A 15,115-nucleotide genomic window follows, 5' to 3' on the forward strand; every position below is an offset into this window, starting at 1 on the left:
AGGAAAGAAGAAGCAGTCAAGGCCCAAAAGGGGGGGTGTGTGTGTTGATCCTCCAACCGACATCAATGGCCTTGTGCCTGCTGGACCCTGAAGTTTGTTCGCTCTCCCTCTGGCTTGCAGCTTTTACCTGAACCAGGAAAGAAGGCGTTCGTTCCTAAGCAATTCCATAAACCGGTATGCAAAAAATCCTGCTAATTCTCCGAGTTCTCGTCCGGACGGACTTTGCGCTAGGCTGGTCACGGTTCCTGACCGGGGGCGCCGGGTGGCGCGGGAGAAACAAGAAAAGGAAGTACGTCTTTTGTTCATAAGGAGACTAGCTCGTCTTGACAAAAGACACAAAAAAGAGCAGAATAAAGAAAAAGGAAAAAAAAAAAAGAATGACAAGCCACCCGCCCTGGTTAGACACGCCGCGCAGCGATAGCGCGTCTCTTACCGCGCCTCTGACTGGGTTTAGTATGATGGAATTGTGCCTGAGCCAACTCAAAATTTGGGTCCGGCAATAAGCCACATTGTAAAGGCTCTTGTCTCTTTCTTCTTCGTCCACCTTTTTTTTTAATCTTTCTTTTCTTTAATTCCCTTTGGAAAACCGGAAACCAACATGATTTTTCTCTCTGTCCATGGGGACAGAAATCGGCCGAGTGACCCCTACCCACTACCCCTCCCAAAACAAAACATTAGAGGCATATTTTAAACTCGCTCATGCCTAGGGGAGGGCGGCAAGCTATCGAATCAGACTACCCAGGCAGACGAGTAAACAATGACATGTGGCTGTTTGCGAGTCTCTTTCTTTTGTTTCTTTCGTAGACGGAACGGCGCTTGAGTCCGGCGGCGTTTTGATGTGGTCCCAACCGTCGATATATTACATACACATTGTAAAGAGAAGGAAAGGTTTGGATTTTTGTGGTTCCTGGGGCTCTTCTTTGGCCCGTTTTGGTTTCAACCCACACAAAGGATAGATAGGTAGGTACCTGCCAGTTGTACCTTCCTTTGGACATGTCATTTGTCCCAACGCCCCCCTAGTTGAAATGGCGCCGAGGCATACGCCGGGACGGCACATATTAGATCATGTCTCAGTCACTCACTGCCATCTCTGTTGACGTTAGTTGTCAAGTCTCCGAGATTTATCTGACGATAACAACTGGCAACACCCCCCCTCTTTAAAATGAGGAAACGCATGAGATTGAAGCGCCGGCTGTGCTGCGGTCTTGATGGGCAAAAAAAAAACATTTGGATCATATTCTGAACCCCTTTTATTCATGCAAGCCAAGTATCGAGTGATGCGGTATCAAGACAATATTTTTAGTTGTTTTCCAATGTGCTCCGTCGCATTGGTGAAATGTCTCGATTTGTTTCTTCTGACAATTGGCCCTGCTTAGACTGACTAGACTACATACAGCACATAATCACTATTTGTGCGGATGCCGTAAAGGGATGGAAGTATGTGCTCACGGTAATGCGCAACTTACTCGCTTGATCGAGATGGATTGCATTGTGCCCCATTCACCTCCTTGGTAGTGCCTGCATAGATTGTAGAGTGTGATAGGGGCTTGCATAAGTCCATTTCGTCATCATACGTTACGTTGCTTGGTTGGGCATGTTGTTCCCAGATAGGTAGGTAGTCAGTAAAAAAAAAAAAGTGTAGGCAGGTACCTCTCGTACTCCATCTTGGCGTTTACTAATTGGGATGCAGGGTAAGCCGTAATGGGGCAGGCTGGTTTGACGAGAATTGAAGCTTGCTTGCTCAAAGATTATACTGTACTTACTATAGGTCTGTCAAGATGCAGTTTCAAGGGTAGCTCCGGTTGTTTTGCTATCGTTTGCGACTGTTCCATTTCGCGACTGTTCCATTGTGTGTCTCTTGCCGGTATATTAACTCGATCGATACTACTTCGGAGGCTTGGCATGTAAAAATTTGCAAACCTACATGGTAGGCATGGTTATGGGATGTTCTTTGCTTTGATTCTGATTCAGATGCATGTACCGTTTTATTTTCGTCTTTTTGGGATATGCTGACATGGTTCGCCAGCACGTATCATGGGAGTTTGGCGGTTAGTAACCCAAACAGCGCCAGGGTATCCAACCACGTGTAAGTAAAACCCAAGCGAGTTAAAAAAAATCCCGCAAAGTCAGAATCGTAAGAGGTCGTATGCGTATCGATGGGTACGTGCGCGGCTTTTTGTGACCCTTTTGCCGCGCTCTCGAAGATGATCGTCGTGATGAAGCCTCCCGTGTATCAAGGGTAGGCCTGTGGAAAATATTTTCACTAACTGACTTATACAGAGCGAGAAAAAATTTACAAGCACATGAGCCCACTTGCATTTACTGGCAAACAATCTAGATCAAACGAAATGATAAAGTTATGCCTTCATTGACAGCTGAAAACATGGGGGCTTAAAGTTCCGAATACTAGAGTAGTAACAGGCAAGATGGATCTATACCCAAATGACTCTGCCATCATCTAAGATCGAAGATCTTGCACAGCTTGCGGCGATCGGTCAGCCTTGGGATCAGGCACCAGGAGGGAGAAAGAAAGAAACAAAGTAAAAAAAAAGTCTCGTTGGGCTGCCACGCGTAGATCCACAGACCAGGTCACTGTATCGTTGGCCGCGTATACTTGGTTCACCATACCCCAGGATGAGGGTGTATTGGCCTTCAATGGCCGGCTCTGGACCTGGCGAAAAAAAAAACGGTACAGTAGATCCATGCACCTCGCGGCTGATGAACAGCTTCTGCGGCTCGCGTCCCATGGGCGTGAGGATCCTAAGCGCCATCAATGAGTGTCGTTTCGACACGCCCCTTGGGGCAGCTTGCCAACGAGCCTTGTCCATGACCATATCTCAGCCCTCGGTCACCTTGTGGGAATCAGGCTGTAGGCCTAGCTTCCTTTGCCAGTATAGAGGCTCCGAATTAAGCAGGCACCAGGTATCAAAACAGAAGCTACGTGTTACCAAACGATGTGTCATAAGCGCATGTGAAGCTTGTAAATAAAAGATAGCATATAACAATCTTGGGTCCAAGATACAGCGGAAATGGATAGGATAGGGGCTTGCATATCATCCAATGAAGTCAGGGCACCACACCATTCCGTTTAGTCAGGGGAAGGGCCGGTATACCATGGCCGAGATGTCTGTGGCTCGGGTGGCTCGGGATGGTGTAGTGCTGATGTAGTGCTGGATATGTCGAGCCAAATCACTGCGAGGAGATAACCAAGGAAAGATAGATAGGATCGAGTACTATCTAGAGTGTAACAAGCAAGCGTTTATTGTACAAGTAACTCGGAACAGAACTTGTGCCATCTAGGTGACTACAAGCATTGGAAATTTGTAGCATCCTATGACCGTAATAGATGTATACAAACCACCCCTTGTTTTATAACCGACCAGCTTCTAGGCACTCTAGGCTACACAACGAAGCCAGAGTATTCTGGTCACTATTGTTTAGATGCTATAGGTTGCCTGTCGCTCTGACATGGAATATCTGGGCTCTCGTCTGATCCGGAAGAACAGGTAGCAATAAACATCCATCTAATAACACCGTTGTATTACCACAAGTATATGGCGTCTGGACTCTGGACTTGTTGTATAAGCTTAGCTAGCAAAGATGCTGATAGCAGTCTTGAGAGCCAGCTACGTTCAAAAGACCAGGTATGGACTCTCTTGTTTAGAGGTACGAGACACCCCCTAGACATACATATTCAAGATAGAAAAGAAGGTCTAATCCTTGATGAATTTGGAGTGTGCTACTTAATGAAGCAAAGAAGCGCGTCGCGAGCAATGTGAGTCTCTATCTGATGACTGATGTCTTTTGTTCTCTCGGCTCAAAGGTTGTTGTGTTTTTTTTTTCCGCTATCAGAGTGAAGCTCGTCATGCAAGAACAAGACTCAATTGGATTGAACAAGAACCTATCTTGAATATAAACCCGGAGAAATGGAGTTATTTTGATGGAGTTATCAAGCATTCTCCTGCTCTGCCAAAAAACAAGGGGAGTATCGCCAAGAATAGTACATGCCCCCAGGAAAACACCAGCTCATATCTTCCAACAAAAACAAAGAGTGTATTATTTTAAAGCCCAGTGGCAGTTAACTGTACGGATATCAAGCCACCAAAAAGATATTCTATTCAATGTAATATAGATATAAATCAAGTCTAACGAAGTCGCACACATAATGTCAAAAAAGGAGAAAAAATAAAACATACCACACCGAGGATTCCCCAGTGGTCACCCACCTGAGTACTAGTTCGGCCCTCACTGGTTTGACTAGGGGAGAGCGGACGGGATCCCGTATATTCCAGTGGGTATGGTCGTATGTGATGGAATGATCTTGCCAGGTAAGCTATGAATGAAATATGAAATACTTGTCTGGATGACCATTGAACGACTGCCTTTTACAGTCCCCCTCGACGATGGGCATGTATAAGTTCGGTAGCCCACTTTTCTCGTCTGATATATGATCTCCTGGATAAGCCATGGCTGGTCAGCGGCAGCAAGAAGCAGTAAGGCCTATAACTACCGCCCTAACAACCACTCGACCTACCTTGCCTTATCACGTACTTTGATGCTGACCAGCGTGGAAGACACTGTGATTCAGCGGAGTGAGAAATGTGAGGTGATCGAAGCGAACCACGTGTTCCGAACGTAATTCAGCGGAGTAAGGAGTGCGTGGTTCGCTTCCCTCACCACGTGCTCCGAACGTAGTGTTCTTTACTTTACCTCGCCGTGCAGTGAATGTTTTTCGGCCTTTCATTGGTTTAACTTGCTCTGATCCTATTGGAGGATCTGGCAGATTCGAAGCGCAACTGGTCGAGAGTTTTAGCGTCGATTTTAGCGTAAAAAGTAAAATTATTGAAGGAATAATCACCACGCAACTCCTCATTCTGCTGGCGCCTTCCGAAATAATCGATTGTTACGGTCAGGCTATTCTGATACGTACCTTACCTACCTAAATATCAATCAGCGTCTGCCGGAAGTCTCTGCGACCTGCTTCAAATCAGTCAACTATCATAATATTATTATGTATTTTAGCAGCATCTCCTACTATAATTATTTAGTAGCTGTGCGCAGTATAGTTTGGTCAGCGTTTTTTATATCTAGTACCGACACAAATATGGACAATATTGGTTAATATTTCACGTAAATTGCACAATAGATCGAAAAAGGAGCCCGCCGATACACATTGTGCATATGACACGAGATGAGATCAATTCGGCCAAGAACATGGCTCTACTCTAGCAGTCCTGTCCTACAAGCTTTTCAGGAGCTGATATTGGGGAACAATATGTGCCTTCAGTTGCTCGCTTCCTAAAGCCCCCCACATGTTTAGTAGTATTTTCTGTTATTTCACTGTAGCTGCTCGTAGTCTCTGGTGTCTCTCCTGAGTCAGAACGCATTACAGTTAGGATATAGTATGAGGTGAAAAGAACCTTTGTCACCTTGGGCCTGCTAGTTGCGATGATTGAGATACTAGATAAGATCGATCTTGATAAGATAAGATTAGATCGGCTCCCTTTGGATTCAATTCTGGTGCCTTAGGCAAAATGGGTCCTTTCCTGTTGTTGATTCGTCCAAGCTTCCATCCACACCGATTGTCACCGGTCCTCGGCTTAAGCCTCATCCACACAGCATAGCTGCCACTCCAGCGACCCCTCACACCGTCGACAAATAATTCGACACAACCGCGATAACCAATGATGAGGTAGCGTCGCGCACTGGTTCAAGCAAAAGCTCCAGAAAAGCACATGATGCGGTGGCCATGGAGCAGCGACAGCTCCGACGGCCCAAAGCCTGCGCGACACTGGAATGAAAGCCTGAACAAGACGGACTGGGAACACTACAAGGAGCCGCGGAACTGGGTTCCTACGGCGATTGCCACCACCACCATATTGGCCGCCGTGCAGTTTTATCGCTCCTACCTGCGCCGCATTCCAGGTACAAACTACATACACCCCGGCTTCTTCCGCAGGAGGAGCCTCTTTGGCCGCGTCACCAGCGTGGGCGACGGCGATAATTTTCACCTGTTCCACACGCCCGGTGGACGATTGGCAGGGTGGAGCTGGCTGAGGAGCATACCGACCGAGCGAAAGGCGCTCAAGGGCAAGACGGTAAGTGACGACTATGGCGGGCCGGGTGTGGAGAAATGGCGCCTGCCGGGACGACGTCCAGCCACAAGGGAACTCTGCCTCGGTAATTACAGCCCGCTAACTCTCAAAACACGTCAGATCCCCGTCCGCATCGCCGGAGTCGACGCCCCAGAAGCAGCCCATTTCGGACGAGAGGCCCAGCCGTTCAGCGCCGAAGCGTTGGAGTTCCTCAAGTCCTACATACTCGGTCGTGATGTGCGGACCTACATCTACAGGCGGGATCAGTACGAACGGGTCGTCGGGACGGTGTGGGTGCGCCGTTGGCTCCTCAGGAAAGACGTCGGTCTGGAGATGATAAAGCGTGGGCTCGCCACGGTATACGACGCCAAGATCGGCGCAGAGTTTGGTGGACTGGAGGAAAAGTACCGTGCTGCCGAAGCAAAGGCCAAACTGAAGAAGCTGGGCATGTGGGGAGCGAAAGGAAAATTTGAAAGCCCGAGGGATTACAAGAATAGGCACGCCGCGACTAGCGAGAGCAAGTTGAGCTAGGGAATCACGTCGCCACGACTGGTTTTGGGAATCTATTACAAACATAAGCAGAAAAGGTACAGAACAATGTAATGATCATGATGGGTATGGCGACTGCGGTAAGATCAAGTCTCAAAGTTTATCTCTTAGTGCATGTTCCAATTTTTGCCACACCCAGACAATGATTACTATACATACCTACCTTACCTTCTTACACATCATTGGTGGTGTGCTTACTTGGTCGCAACTGTAACCGCATAATGCGTTGTCGCCTTTGTGCATACAAAAAGATATTGCATGAGGTGTTAGCAGTACAATGCAATTTGGGTACTTGTGCTTTCAGATCGATGATGCCGTTTCATAGTACAATCCATTTCCTCCCTTTGTCGCTTCCATCAATCAGCCCTTCGGGGGAATAGGCCGAGTAACAAGGACGGCCTATTCATAGCATGGCTGGTTCCCGCAAAAGAGCCGAGCATAAAAACGTCCTAAGGGTTAACATTTTATCTCCATCATGATAACATACCGTGGTCAGAGGAGGGGTATGATCGTCGCAAGGAAACAAAACAGCCCGTCTTGCATAAGCGCATGGCATCGAGCTTTTGCTTCTGGGAGAATATATAGATCGCATGCCCGATCTAGTTGTTGCATACGCGAACTTGTGATTGCATCAGGCGGCATGATGCTGGCAATGAAAGATGTGCATTGGATGGGCTCGATCGACACAAGGAAAACCGAGCCAGACTTTGAAGGACTTGAATGCATCTTTTCCTGCGAACCTGAGATTTGGTAGCACTGTATGTTAGTAGTGCTGCCACATGTGACAAACATCAAGTGTTTCATGCATGTCGGGGGGAAGCCCGTCAACGCTGGGCAACGGCCAGAAGCGATAGAAGCGCAGTTAAGAGGTCTTAGCAAATCTTGATTTATCTTACGACATAACTCGCAATCGCTGGTTGGCGCGAACCAGAAACAAACAAAGAAAACCCAGGCAGGTATAACTGATAATATATTTCCTCAGCTATCACCCCATGAAATTCTTTTGTTTTTTTCCAATATATCGTCATTCTTTTTCATCGTATCGTGTCAGCTTCCAATAGCTACCTACTCCAAGATCCGGAAATAGAATTGCGTACAAGGAAGTCATGCCAAGTCGGCCGACTTGTCCATTCATTCCAAGTTTCCACCTGAATACTAGGAGCTGCGCCCGTGGGCGCCGGGCGTTTTGTTTATATTACTTTGTGAAGCTGCTATTCGCTCTAGCTCGCTGTAGACGGTACGCAATATTGGTTGCATTGAAGAATGTCCACTTCAGATCAAGATCGAGCTAGCATCGCTCCAAGAGGGAATCCACCTGATGTGGCTTGCGCATCTGGGGGGCTCTTTGACAGCTTCGCTTGCCTGCCTGCCAACTTGCTTTACCTTTCCCCTCATTTGGGATTTCTTTCCTTCTTCTCTAATAGCCGTAGCCAAGTGTAGCGCCCCCCGTAAACCTGACAGCCGCGTTCGTCTTGTTAGTGGCGGACTAGCCCCTGACAAGAGAAATTATGTGGCATTGGCATACCATGGAGCTTGCCCAGATAATCCAAGCCCTGCAGATTGCGCAAGCACAAACAAGTCCGGAGTGGATTGGGGCCCCAGGACGCATGCGGCGAACAGACGAACCGAAATGTCGTCCGGACTTTTTGAGTCGTGTTCGCCTGGCCTATCACAATCAGAGGCTTGATCTTGTCCCCTCTTCCATGTGTGGTAAATCCGTAATGAGCAAGGAGGCTGTTTTTTGCTTTGCTTGCTTTCCGTCGAGCCTTTCTTGATTGGCAAAGAGGCGGTGGCCACTTTCTAGAACCTAGTCTGGTATTTGCACGAAATAAGCTCTCAACTGTGTGGTTTTTTTTTGTCTCCTTCACCACAGTTCTTTGTGGATTCCTTCTCTACAATCCTGTCACCAGATTCATTCTCTACCTCCACGCTCCTTCTGCTCGCGCCTCAGCTTTGGATGAGCCCCTCTTCGTGACCGCCGCGGAGTGAAGGGTAATCAACTGCAGTCACTCGTTTCCAGTCATGTAAGGATCCCCAACCCCTGATCAGACATCGGGCCCAGGCTCCTAGTGTTCCGTGCTGGTTGATGCTCGCCCGCTAGGTCTTTTATCACTCCGTCTCTTGGTTCGTTTTTTTTTGACGAGAGATCGTCTCTGGCATTTTGCAAGCTGACGTCTTTGACAGAATCGACCGGCTCTTTCTTTCTTCTCATTTGCAATTAATTTTACTTCTCTTTTTGCCCTCTCTAGCAGTTCTTCACACTATTTTTTCATTTTTTTTTTCTTATGGCCTTTTGATTAAATTAGCTCGTTTGCGACGCACTGCCCATTCTGCACGCCGCAGCCAACCAGCAGTCCCGTAGCTATTGGTCCCTGCCTTCATCCCATTTGCAGTGTAACGTGGGCGTCTGGTACCTTTCTTTGCGACAAAGCGTCCAAGCTTGCTCGCCGTTCCTTTCCCGCTCGGTCTAGCCAGAGGAAGAAAAGAAAAAAAAAAAAACAGAAAGGGGATCAGAATAATCTGAGACGACAAACCAAAGAATAAGGTATGGTACTCACCTTCTTTCTTTCATTGTTACACCTATCGGCTGTTCGTGGTTTTACGGACTTCTCCTCCAAGACAAATCCAGCCATCCGTTTTTTACTTTACGGTTTCTCAGGGTCAGGCCCAGGGGTTGGTAGCACCCTAACCTGATTTTAGCGACATCAAATTGACCGCTCTGGCCAATCAGAGACAACCATCCAGTCCCGTCTGTCGCAAAACCCACCCGGGACCGCTCCATTGCAGCCAATTTCCTTTATCCAGCCTAACCTCACTGCCGTCAGCCTGAGTCGCGCGTGTCACGCCAAAGAATTTCAATTGCACCCCGTTCCTGGATCGATCGAGCCAACCAATTCACAGTTTGATGGACCTGACGGAACGCTGGACCCGTCAATCGATCGCACACAGCAACCGCTGAGCACAACACATTCTCTCCATTCCACAGCAAACGACGCCTAGATTCCACCGCTTGCATAGTCGGCTGCGCGGTAATCACATCTGCTTGCTACTGTTGTTTAACAATACTTGGATTCGTCAAGCACGACAAGTATCGAGCGCATTAACCAACCAACCGACCGACCGACCGACCGACCCGACCCACGCTCGTTTTAACCCTCGACGACTCGCGCTTGAACGCACATCACCCGGCCACGCTCACGGACCGAAACCACGTCAACGAGCACTAGACAAAATTCAACACTCGTGCACGCTTGCGGCTTTCTGATCGGGACTTCATTCGTCGGTGCCATAGCTCTTTTTCGCCGTTCTCCTCACATGGCTTTCTCATAGCCTTACCTCATGATCCGTGCATTTTTTTGCCGTCACTCAAAGTTCTACCGGGGACGACGGCCACACGACGCACCGATCGTTTGAGGTAGGCTACAGCTGCCTGGCAAGATAGTCTCGAGATGAGACCTCTCTGTCGGCGGCGTTCTGCGCGTCGAAAACAGATGCCCGACTCTTTCTCTTCTCTTCTCACATTATGCGCGCTCGCGTCAATACCGACAGCAAACGCCTTTGACTTCAAACCGGCCCCCGAGGCCAATCTAGATCTCTCACAGTTGGGCCGTGTTGGCCTCGCAGGTGACTTTTCAGGACTGTCCCTCTACCAGTACGAGGGGCAATCAGAAAGCCAGTTTAATGCAAATGGAAGCGAGTCGCTACTCGCGCGGGCGCCCAACGGAGCGCTCGCCACCGTGGTCGGCACGGATGCGTCGATCAACGCCATGTGTGCATATGTTTTAAGCAATGGAGATCTGGCCGGAGTGGTACTGGGCGGAAACTTCACTAGCATCGGCACCCAAAAGTCGCCAGCGATTGCAATTTTCAACCCGAATACTTCAGAGGCTACACCTTTGCCTGGGCTCGAAGGCCGTGTCGACGCCGTTTTGTGCGATCAAGAATCTAGCACAATTTACGTTGGGGGTACTTTCCGGGGTAACAGCTCGACGAACGCCATTACTTGGAAGAACAACCAGTGGACCGACCTTCCTTTCGGTGGGTTTAACGGCCAGGTTCGTTCCATCTCCAAAGCCTCAAACGGGCACATAATTTTCGGCGGAGAATTCACAGGGCTGGGGAATGGTAGCCTCCCTAGTCACCCTGACGGACAGGCTATCAATATCGACAAGTCTACCATCACAGCCGGCTCCTCGTCTTCGACCAACGGTTTCAGTGATCCCAGGAATATTGTTTGCAAGGCGCCCGGAGCCACTGGCGCCGGTAACACTTGGTTACTCCAAGACAACACGCCAGGCTTTTGGCAGGCAAGCTTTAAGTTTGGCTTCCAGCCCACAAAGCTCCGTCTACGCAACACCCACCAGGATGGCCGCGGCACGAGGACATGGCGCTTTACTGCCCAACCGATTAATGGCATCATGAACTTTACATACATAGACCCGGCAACCGGACGGAATGCATCCTGCACCAGCGAGTGTCCACTCAGCGACGACACCAACCTCCCGTTCCAGGACTTCCACTTTGTCAACGTGATTGGTATGAACGGTTTCCGCATTGACATTTCTCAGTTCTACGGAAGTGGCGGTGGACTCGATGGGATCGAACTCTTCCAAGATGATATCTTCACCTACGCCATCAATGACTTCAACGAGCCGTCTTGTGCTGGAGCTACCAAGCCTGCGTCGGTGACCGCCACTGGTCCATTTTCAGTTTCGGCGTCTCTACAGAGTCAGTCTCAATATCTATCCGCACGGATCGCAAGTCCGGTCACATCCGACTCTGCGTCCGTTGTCTTCTCTCCGGACATTCGCAGCTCGGGTGACTTCTCTGTCAACATGTACACACCAGGTTGCATACCTGATAACACCTGTGATACCAGAGGCCAGGTCAACGTGACTATCAACCCTCGGCCAGGTGTCACGCAGTCAGTTCAACTATTCCAGACCAACAACTTCGAAAAATATGACCAGATATTCTTTGGTCAGATGCAAACTACCGGTTCCTTCCGACCCACCATCACCATGACACCGCTCAACGGACAGTCTCTTGATACAATGACGTTTGTTGCTCAGCGTGTTGGTTTCGTTCAGGTTAACTCCACGGGTGGTTTGAATGGGCTGTTCGACTGGAACCCAACAAAGACTACTATTGATGCTAACGAGTTCGAGTCTTCGCCCTTCCACAAACTTGGCTCATCTCTTGGGCCCTCTACCACTGTCGTTGCACTAGCAGCTGCTGGCGATGTGACCTTCGTGGGTGGTAGCTTCAAAGGTGACGGAGCACAAAACATCGTTGGTGTCAGCTCCGGCAACAATGCCGGCGCTCAATCCTTATCTGGCGGCCTCAACGGTCCCGTGGCGACCATGGCTCTGACTGGCACCAAGCTATATGTCGGCGGCAGCTTCTCGGCCACTCAGGATAACTCAGTCAACAACCTCGACAATGTAGCCGTTCTGGACACTGCCACTAGAACATGGACAGCTCTCGGCGGCGGAGTTGAGGGCAATGTTCGAAACGCCGTTTTAATGACAATGAACATTACCGAAGCATCCGACGAGACCGTGGTCGCCTTCAGCGGTTCGTTCCGACAGCTCCGGTCTTTTGACGGCAACCCTGCCGTACCTGTGAATGGCTTTGCCGTCTGGGTGCCATCGAAGCGGAACTGGTTGAACAATCTCGATGGAGTCGAGGCTATCGATGGCCTTCTTTCGTCCTCGATCTTGGATGTACCTGGGGACGGCAACTTTTACGCCGGCACTGTGTCTTCGGCCTCACTTAGTGCACACGGAGCCGCAACTTTATTCGGTAACTCAGTTGGCCGGTTTCCTGCCAAGATACAGTCCAGTGCGGCATCTTCATCGACATCGAACCTCAGCAAACGAGATTCGTCTCTCAACAGCGGGTCATCTGGTGTAAATGCTGGCGCCTTTTATGGAAACGACGGCAGGAACATGACGGTGCTGGCAGGGCATTTCACAGCCACGGCGACAGATGGCAACACTGTCCATAACATTGTCATCGTCGATGGCGGGGACAAGGATACTGTCACAGGTCTGAGCCAGCTCTCAGATAACTCTACCTTTAGGGCCGTAGCGGTTCAGGGAGACACCCTTTTTGCGGGCGGCAACGTTACCGGCAACGTCAACGGCGTAACTGTGAGCGGACTGATCTCGTACAACTTGGCTAGCAAGACCTACAACACTCAACCGCCAGCACTTTCCGGAGGTAACTCTACGGTACAGACAATCGTCGCTCGTCCCGAGTCTTCAGACGTATACGTTGGAGGTTCCTTCACTTTGGCGGGTTCTCTAGGATGTCCCGGTGTCTGCTACTACAGTGCTTCGTCTGGAGTCTGGAACCGACCGGGCTCCAACCTCGAAGGATCAGTTCACAGTTTATTGTGGACGAGCAACTCCGTCCTCGTGGCCGGCGGCAACATGACAGTCAACGACACGATAAAGACGAACCTTGCCCGATACAACACTGGTTCTAGCAGCTGGGACGCCTTCCCCGGAGCCGATCAGCTTCCCGGTCCGGTGGAGGTCTTGACACCAGCATCGAGGGATGGCGATCAAATCTGGGCTTCTGGAACGTCGACGACCAACGGCTTGGTTTATATAATGAAGTATGACGGGTCTAAGTGGATCGAAGCACCCCCTCTGGGCCCAGGATCGGTTGTTCGCAGTCTCCAAGTGTTCACATTGACATCCGACCACGACGGCACCGACATCGTCTTATCCAACCAGGCACTCATGCTCACTGGATCCATCCGGATTCCCAACTTTGGATCCGCATCGGCCGCTCTCTTTGATGGAACATCTTACCAAGCCTACGCCCTTACCACCTCGAGTGATCGCACTCCAGGGTCAATCTCTCGCGTCTTTGTGGAGAAATCCCAATTCTTCACTTCAAGCGGTAAGTCACATCTCCATGGTGTTTTCCCTGTACTACTCAGCTCTTTTTGAATACGCACTAACTAACCATTCCCTTTACAGAGGGTGGACGTCTTCCCTTGGTTGCCATTGTTTTGATCGGTCTCGGAATTTCCCTGGTGCTCATGCTTCTCATCGTCCTCGCTGGTCTGTTCATGGACCGTCTTAGAAAGAAGCGCGAGGGTTACGTACCGGCACCTACCTCGATGTATGACAGAGGAAGTGGGATCCAAAGGATTCCGCCGGGAGAATTGCTGTCGAGTCTAAACCAAGGCCGACCTGGTGCGCCTACAATATGACGCACGTAGAGAGGCGATGCAGTGTACATGATGGATGTCGTGAGTTCACGACCATACACATTGGGGGCTTTCGGCGTTCTGCGGGCATATGCATTTCGAGCGAAGCTTTCCATCAAACCCATTCCGCGGCAACCAACCGATTTCGGACCCAAGGGCTTTCTCGTTGATTGCGGAAGCACTAGGCTTCAGGCATAGAGGAAACTTCGTTGAGTTTTCAGGTCGTAGGGGTTGTGGCCCTACTTTGATACCCCCTCTGGCTCAAACAACGAGCCAGCTGGACCTTTTCCAGGGCCGCATAATGCACATTCGCAGGCAGTCATCAGGAGTTGAGGCTTGGCTTGGACATTATTGAAATTGTCCATTTTTCCAGCCTATGCATACAGAGCATTGTACTTTTGTTCTTTTCTTTCTTTCTCTTCTTTTTTTTTTCCAATTTCTACTACGACTCACGACCATGTATGTCGGTAATGTTTACCTGTCTATTTTTGGCCCGAAAAACGGCCGCCATATACAAAAGACACTCTTCGCCAGCCGACTTTTTTTTGTCACCTCCACCTTTCCATACTTACATACGCAATGTACATTATCCTCCATACAACCGACTTCTTGGTCTGTGTGAACCCTTCGGCTTACTTTTCTATTTCCTCCTGTTTCTGCCTACCTGCGACTTGATTGCGGAGTTGAAAAAAAAAACCACCATCGTCATCTTGTTTCCTTTCTTTCTTGAAACTCATTTCCTGTGTTTCTTTTCTCGCCATGGCATACAGCCGGCGGCGATGTACTGTGCTGCGCTGCGGTCTATTTCATTTGTCAAGAGTGCGCAACGGGTTGTAATGTTCGATCTTGTTGCGGAGGCTTGCTGCGCGTTACCAACGACGCTTGCATAGGGAAAGGGAATGGACACGCCAAAATGGTGAGAATTACCAAAGATCTTCTGGGTTTCTTTATTGTGACAAGCCGCAGTTGTGGATGAAATCCTCCAACCTGGCAATAGACTGAACCTCAGATAAAAGATTGAGGGGGGAAGGTAGATAGATATCAATAATGGGACAGATCAACAGTCTCTTAAAATTTTATTGGAAGCGATTAGAGTTTGAAATTATCACTACGAAGCCTTGCTTGGATTGTTAGACTAGCGAGCTGTTGCGTGCTGATCAACGGCATGTTTTCTTTTCAGAATGATAAATAGGACCCAAATATATTGGATTTTATCCATTAATTGGTAGCGGTATATGTATCA

General features: G+C 49.2%; 3 protein-coding genes and 1 non-coding gene across 4 annotated transcripts; 2 read left to right on the plus strand and 2 right to left on the minus strand.

The window, feature by feature from the left end:
• Positions 1–1,372: 1,372 nt before the first annotated feature.
• On the minus strand, positions 1,373–2,828 carry MGG_15562 (uncharacterized protein; the record flags this gene model as incomplete). The annotated part of the gene is made up of 5 exons (XM_003713636.1): positions 1,373–1,381; positions 1,467–1,518; positions 1,651–1,675; positions 1,764–1,770; positions 2,586–2,828. 5 exons carry the CDS (start codon positions 2,826–2,828, stop codon positions 1,373–1,375), a joined length of 336 nt encoding a protein of 111 aa, XP_003713684.1.
• Positions 2,829–4,189: 1,361 nt separating this feature from the next.
• MGG_20326 lies at positions 4,190–4,305 on the minus strand. The gene has a single exon (XR_001729781.1). It is a non-coding gene; the product is annotated as a 5S ribosomal RNA (ribosomal RNA).
• A 1,260-nt stretch (positions 4,306–5,565) lies between these two features.
• MGG_04702 (uncharacterized protein) lies at positions 5,566–6,851 on the plus strand. Its single transcript, XM_003713637.1, has 2 exons — positions 5,566–6,098; positions 6,216–6,851. The coding sequence occupies exons 1-2, from the start codon at positions 5,736–5,738 to the stop codon at positions 6,624–6,626; spliced, it is 774 nt and encodes a 257-aa protein (XP_003713685.1). The 5' UTR covers positions 5,566–5,735; the 3' UTR covers positions 6,627–6,851.
• Positions 6,852–8,335: 1,484 nt separating this feature from the next.
• MGG_04703 (uncharacterized protein) lies at positions 8,336–15,071 on the plus strand. Its single transcript, XM_003713638.1, has 4 exons — positions 8,336–8,668; positions 8,829–9,189; positions 9,376–13,559; positions 13,640–15,071. Exons 3-4 carry the CDS (start codon positions 10,094–10,096, stop codon positions 13,873–13,875), a joined length of 3,702 nt encoding a protein of 1,233 aa, XP_003713686.1. The 5' UTR covers positions 8,336–8,668; positions 8,829–9,189; positions 9,376–10,093; the 3' UTR covers positions 13,876–15,071.
• Positions 15,072–15,115: the final 44 nt, after the last annotated feature.

The sequence above is a fragment of the Pyricularia oryzae genome, chromosome 2 (assembly GCF_000002495.2).
Source record: "Pyricularia oryzae 70-15 chromosome 2, whole genome shotgun sequence".
Lineage (NCBI taxonomy): Eukaryota > Fungi > Ascomycota > Sordariomycetes > Magnaporthales > Pyriculariaceae > Pyricularia > Pyricularia oryzae.

Bases quoted from the DNA above. Each gene is read 5' to 3' on its own strand.
- MGG_04702 (XM_003713637.1), top strand. From the start codon at position 5,736: ATGATGCGGTGGCCATGGAGCAGCGACAGCTCCGACGGCCCAAAGCCT. The intron at 6,099-6,215 runs GTAAGTGACGAC...AAAACACGTCAG, and splicing joins AGGCGCTCAAGGGCAAGACG to ATCCCCGTCCGCATCGCCGG.
- MGG_04703 (XM_003713638.1), top strand. From the start codon at position 10,094: ATGAGACCTCTCTGTCGGCGGCGTTCTGCGCGTCGAAAACAGATGCCC. The intron at 13,560-13,639 runs GTAAGTCACATC...TTCCCTTTACAG, and splicing joins CCAATTCTTCACTTCAAGCG to AGGGTGGACGTCTTCCCTTG.